We start from the raw sequence: 7,094 nt of genomic DNA on the forward strand, positions 1-7,094 counted from the left end.
ACAAAAAAAACACACACACACACACACACACACACATTATACATATACATAAAAATATATATATATATATATATATATATATATATATATAAATATATATATATACACACACACACACACACACACACACACACCACTATCAGTTATTTATGCACAGATGCGTGCAATGAGTATTAATGAGGACAAAATTACTTTAGGTAAGGAGGCTGCAGAATAGAGAAGTTCTTTGCATGTTGATGGCAAGATGGGATATTGGTAATATTATTATTTAACATACTTAAAATGAATTAAAATAATATAGTTAACATCGTTAATACAGCATTTAAATTTAAAACTATGGGCATCCTAAAGCCAGACTGGATACCAGAAATAAAATTAAATTTGTAAAGGGAATAACCACTTCAGAACCAAGAAGACAGCATTACTAGATAGAGAAATCCACAAAGAGCAATGTAAAGAAGCTAGAAGATGGACCTAATCCAGTCTACACAATATAAGAACTAACTCCTCTGCCAGCAGCCCCCTTCAGACTGCTTTAGGCCGTCCACCAGCCATAAAGTGCTACAGCTGAGAAGGGCAAAATCTGTGCACTATCACACTTCTGAGATTTCAATTATGTCCCCGATTGTGCCTTAGAATGCTACTTTGACCTTGGCCAACCATGCAACTTTGTTATAAACTACTAAAAATAGCCAAGATCAAACTATACCAGTCCTTACAGGCATAGATTTAATATTCTTAGGAAAATATAATACATGTCCTCCAAGTCTAAACTCTGAGCGAATAATAGCAACATTTAAACCCTGCTTCAGTCCCTCCCAGATTTATAAAACTGTGCGTTTACTCCTTTCTCTTCTCTGTTTGACAGCTCATTGTGGTGGTTGTTTATTTGTTGAATTGTGAACAGTCTCTACGGATAAATACACACTTCAGCAGTACTTCATTTTACTGTTATTTTTCTCTATCAAGGTAAACGGCACTTCATTCAATAGCACCCTTCCATGTCCAAGATGCTACTTCAACTACCAGACACACAGTTACAAACACATATGTAAACATGCACGCATACAGTTAACTAAGGGGGGTGCATTTTCAGGACTCAGTGCATATAGACCACCACCGATGTGCTAATTATCAAATCATTATAAGCTTTCGTCTATTAGCCTATCCACTACCCAGGTGGTGGTGGTGTGTGTGTGTGTTGGGGGTGGGAGTGCTGTTAAATCAGTACCACAACCTCCACCATAACTCTAAAGTTTAGTTAGCATTTATTTTTCTTTGCTACGCTTTCTTTAAACAAAAAGAATAAAGGCCTTTTGTAAAGAGGATTAGCAACTTGAAATATCTTCCACAAAGCATCGCACCGAGCTTGCTGTCTCTATCAAGGCAAGTATAGAACACATCCGCCCTTCTAAATTGTGCAACTCGTCTTTCTAACAACAATAAGCTGGCTGCTAAAAATGTATAAGTAAATCTTACCTTGCCAAACCTTTGCTGCTGCACGTACAACTGTCCGTCTTTAATCGGCTTTTCCATAGCTGCGGGTAACCCGGTCGCCTGTTTGCCTCCCTGTCAACCCCGCCGGGCGCCCAGACAACACAGGTTGCTGTACAACTGGTCTTACAGTTAGTTGCCTCGGCAACTCCAGGAAAAAGCAAAAACTATTTATTCAGTTCCAAAACCAAATACTTAGTAAGGTCCTACAAGTCTGTAAATGCTTCGCTCACACTGACTTCTTTACCTCTGGGAGACTACCGCAGGATCTGCCAAACACAAAACAGATCCAGCATAAAGCAGAGAACACCTCCCTCTAACTTCAGTGAAACTTTCTGCTTTCAAACTTCCTTGTGTTCCACTTCCGCATCAAGGCAAAGCGATGAAAAAAAATGCTGATCTCAGCCCTTCGTTCATCATTAGGGCTCTAGCATAGCAGTATGCTATTTTATTTTAAAGCAGTTTAAAAACTATATGTGTAGATTTACTGTGGTAAAAAGGGAACCTTATATAAGCACATTGCGAATGCGGCAAGTTGAGTGACTTGTGTAAAACAGCTGGAATTGCGAGGTTCCACAGCTGTCAGCAAGGCCAAACCTACTCCATCTACGTCAAAAATAAATAATGATAATATATCTAGTTTCTCAGAATGAGGTAAAGAAATCAAAAGAAAGTTGTGAACGTGAGTGGGAAGATTGTTCAGTTTCAGTTGAGAATTGTGGTGAGTGGAGGAGCTGCAGCATCTTTTTTTTTCAAACCCCGATTATCTCGTTTTCATAAAAGTTACTAACCGAAAACGGATAGATTTTCAGGAATGTTCCTGATTTTTCACGCAATTTTTAGCTCTTTCCCACTTAATATCTCCTAAAATTGTAATCATTTGGAGAAAAGGCGGCGAATCACGCTTAATAAATAATGCCAGTAATTGTAGTAAAATACTTCTCTTGCTTCTGAAAAAGTATATTAATTCACATTCTCATTTTGTCAATATCTCAAATCAAAAAGCACTAATATTTTAAAAGTCTACTTTCCATGATTCATCATGCCCCTAGTTTGTTAACAATTATGACTTCACCCACTGACATTGGACTTAAGCAATTTTGCTGAGATGTAGGGGCGAAGATGTTAGACTCCATACAGTTTAACGTCTGAACTGTTAAGCGTAGCTCTCTACTATCTTTCCCCAAAAATGAGGAACAGCAGTGATCACGTCTCATAACGTGAAACAAGTGGGCAAAATGTAGAAGACCTACTAACAGCATACTAACAACTTCAACTAAGAAGCTCACAGGACGGTTAAAAGGTTGTACATTATAGTTATAAACAGTTCATTTGTTGAATTAATATGATTCAGTACTATTTACACATCTATCGGTTATTGCACTTATTGCACTGACAAATCCTTTCAGTGTGGAACTTCAAGGAACACGGGCTTTCTAAGACACAAATTGAGGTACATTTCTTGTAATGAGGTACACTTGAGTGGTATGTTATAAATTATTTAAAATTTTATAACCTACATACAAGCAGACATGATGACAAAGAAAATGGAGTCCTACACAAAAACCTCTGTAGAACCCCTGCGCATTCCTAACCCATTTCTAATCAGTGATTGCCTTTTGCCTCAGGGCATTGAATCACATACCTGCAATTGGGAAACTTCTGGTTCATAGCTCCCAACCACTCAGGGACAAATCCAGAAATAAATAGGGAAACTTAAAATATTAGTGCTATTCACTAACTTGAGACTTTGACAGATTAAGAGAAAATTAATTTAATCTGCATTTTCTGAAGTAAAAGATGTGTATAACTTTAATTATTGTCATTATTCCTTAAGTGTAATTCTCTGCCTTTCTCCGAAAGTCACCAGTCAGGAGGAATTAAGAGGGACAAAGCTAAAATTTGAGTCCAAATCAGGGACATTCCTGAAAAATCAGAGTCAGTTGAGAGGTATAACTATGTTATTGTGCTTGTGTTTTTCTTTCCCCATTACAAATGCACCTTCAACAGTGTACATCACTTTGCCGTCACTCCATCCCTCATCCACCACAGTTTTTGTATACCTGTAGTTACATAAAGGTCAGCAGCATTATATTGTTTCTAGTCCCCTTCCCAAAATAGGAATCCCTCCTACTACTACTCCTGTGTTATCTAGTCTTGTGGTATCCTTGTATGCTTGTGTCATCTAAAAATATAATGTGATGTGAGTCTGCATTCACCACTGAGATGCCCAAGTAGTGTTGTCCAATGGGAAATAATTTGCAGATGCACTAGTGGTTTATGGTATGATAACGCTGCCTTTTATTTTTGTCATCTTATGTGGTTCAGAGGGGCCATGATGCTGATACAAGTGTAATTTGCATTGCCTAACGCAACTGATTGCAGTATTATATATATAGATATATGCAGTATTTTATATATATATATATATATATATATATATATATATATATGTGTGTGTTTGTGTGTGTGTGTGTGTGTGTGTGTGTGTGTGTGTGTGTGTGTGTGTGTGTGTGTGTGTGTGTGTGCAGGATTCCTATGGGTTACCAAATAATCTTTGGGCTTGCCCACCCCCCTTATTATGCAGCTGAAAACTGCATCCATTATTCTAATAATAATATATAATGCTCACTCATGCTGTCCAATAAATGATCAACTGCCACTTACAGTATCCATGGGATATGTGGCAGTGATGTTGATAGGTACATTTCTACCCATACTGCAATCCATGTCCCCAGTGATTTCTCATGAGGTGGCATATATGAACAGGATAAGTTCTAATCATGAGCTGCCAAGCTGTGTGCAATGTTAATGATGTCACCATAAAAATATCCCTCAATTACCCTGGCAGTGGTAATATTTTATGGATCCTTTTTTGACTGGATTAGTCCTAAGGTACTGGGAAACTTCCACTACTCATCATGGTTGCAAGTGGCACCAATTTTGCAGAAGCACTTCCTGTTTCCATTCCAGGCACAGAGGCAGCCCAGAAAAACAGGGAGGCAGATGGACAGAAAAGGAGTTGATAGAGAAGTGAGAGAAATGGAGGAGAAAGCAAATATCAATGCTGGAGAATGTGTGCAGAATTCAAAGAAATCTGTTTGATGGAGATGAGTTAGCCAATGATGACTGTATAATTACAACCCTCCAGTAAGGAGGGTTGCAGAATTATTCACTTAAAGAAATGGTTGTGCAGAGTAAGCTAGAAAATGAATGAGATATTTCCTGGAGGGACATTATGGAGAAAATACAAAGGGAGGATGCAGATACAATCCTGGGAATAGTGGTGAGATGGTAAAGAAAATATATGCAGAGAAAGTAAAAGAAAACAAAAGTGGAGTAGCAAAAAGAAGGCAGAAGAAAATGAAAAATGGAAGTTCGTGGTAAGGGGTCAAAGTAAAGAAGACAAAGAAATGGGCAGGTATGACGTGTGGGATGATTTAATAGCTTCTTTGGGTGTAAAAACACATGAAATAAGAACATTTATTCTTATTAAAAAAAGACATTTTGTGACATATTTGAGGCAGTTTTTTCAATGGAAAATTTTCTTGGAGAATAAAAAAAAAGAAAGACTGTAACCCATGAAATCTTTGTGTGATAAAAGCATTTGATTGGGAAACAAAAAAGAAAAGGCATGTAAAATTTCGAACAGAGGTAGAAAGATAGACTTTGAAAAGACGTTTGAAAATTTTATGTAAAGAAGTACTGGGCATTGCAAAAGTTTATGACAAAAGGGGTTTATGGACAGGTGGCTGTGATTGTCACACTGTGTTAAAAATAGAAAGTGCAAAAATATACATATACCAGCATGATAAATGTGGAAGGGAATAGGGGTGTTGTAAAATACTTGGGCAATCAAAACATTTTTTATCTGGAAAAGAATGGCATTTGATAAGTAACTGTGGGGAAATGGACATGATGCAAAAAAAAAAAAAAAGATGTGAATTGAAACCTTATAAATTAAAAAAATGGACATTTATGGATGGATAGCAAAAATTAAAACAAGTGTAAGGGAAAGAGAAGAAAATGAACAAAGACAGGAAATGTTAGCAGTATTAGAAATAAAAGAAACATTATATGAGAAAAAAATGATAAGGAGGACATAGAAATAAAGTTCTGAAATAAGTGATGAAGAAGACATACATTTGGAGGTAGTAAAAAAATTATGTTGGTAAAATGGTAAAAGGCAGAAAAAGAAAATTTAAAGGGATAAGTACAAAAGGAAAAACAAAAAGAAAAGGAATGAATGAAAAAGAATATATACACCTAATGATTGAGGTTGGTATAATGGCTAAGGGTTTTGACTCACCTTTGAGAGGGTAATTGGATAGGTTTAAAATGGCCTATTAAGAAAGCTAGCCCAATAATTAGCTATGAACATATGAAACCGTGAAGCTAAGGAAAGGGGAAAATGAACATTTTTTATTGCTTTCTGTAAATGTGAATAGTATTAAGAATATAGTAAGAAGAACAGTGATTTGGGAGTGCTGTAATACATGTGATGTAGATGTAATTATGCTAGAAGACACAAGATTTTTAATAAATGAAGGAAGATTACAAACAGAGAAATTATGGGGAGGAAAGATAATGTGGAATTTAGAAAAATGAGAGTTGTTCAGAAATAGCCATATTCTGTAGAAATAGTAAAGATAGAGAGATTATGATCAGCAAAATGACAATATTAACCATTGTATATTTAAAATGGAAAGAAAAGTATGCATAATTATAACATTATATACTTGTGCTAATTCTAAATAAAGGGAATGATTATTTCATCAAATTTTAGACTATGTAGTATGTAGTAATAAATATGAATATTGCAATAACATAAGATTTTAATTGGGATTTAACAGGCAAGTGCAAAAAGAAAGGAAATGATATAAGAAAAATGTTGGAAGTTATAAGATGCAGTAAATTAAAACTTTGGGACAAAAATTCATGGACTTACAAAGGAGTATGTATACATCTGAAATAGATTATTTTATAGTATCAGAAGGTTTAGTTGCAAGAGAAGGGGAGGTAGTTTGAAACAGGATTTTCTCATCTTGCAATATGGCTAGAGATAAAGGAAAACGGAATAAATAAAAATAGGCAAAGGAATAAAAAGGATAAATGAGAAAGCATGGAATGAAGAAGGAAATAGATTAGTAATGCAGTTATGGAAAGATCATATTACTATGAGAACATTTTATAAAAACTGGTATAAATAGTGGATGATATTTAAGGAAAAATATAAAAATGTTTTTACAGTGCCAATATTATGTGAGAAAGGTAGAGAAAAATAATATACAAGAACATATGATGCATTGAAATATTTAAAACATAATGATAGAAAGTACTTTGACAAAGAAAAATAATTATTTGAAATAAATCAAGAGAAAAGTACATGCATTGTTATATAAGCAAATATACTTTTTACAAGGAATATGCTAAGAAATATCAAGTTACTTAAGGAGATTAGTAAAAGAAGATAGTGTAATGAGAGAAATAAAAAAATGTAAAAGGAGAAAGAACTCAAAAAAAGATTATGAATAGTGTAGTACAATATGTACAAAAAATATTTAAAGAAAAAAAGAAAATAGTGAAAAAAACACAGAAAG

General features: G+C 34.9%; 1 protein-coding gene across 1 annotated transcript in view; it reads right to left on the reverse strand.

The window, feature by feature from the left end:
- The window catches only part of DOK1 (docking protein 1), a 1,066,004-nt gene extending 1,063,952 nt beyond the window's left edge, over positions 1–2,052 (reverse strand). Inside the window, exon 1 of the mRNA XM_044063984.1 lies at positions 1,480–2,052. Coding sequence (XP_043919919.1) covers positions 1,480–1,536 — 57 coding nt within the window. The 5' untranslated portion in view covers positions 1,537–2,052. The remainder of the gene's footprint in view (positions 1–1,479) is intronic.
- Positions 2,053–7,094: the final 5,042 nt, after the last annotated feature.

The sequence above is a fragment of the Protopterus annectens genome, chromosome 2.part2, assembly GCF_019279795.1.
Source record: "Protopterus annectens isolate FY-2018-M chromosome 2.part2, PAN1.0, whole genome shotgun sequence".
NCBI lineage: Eukaryota > Metazoa > Chordata > Ceratodontiformes > Protopteridae > Protopterus > Protopterus annectens.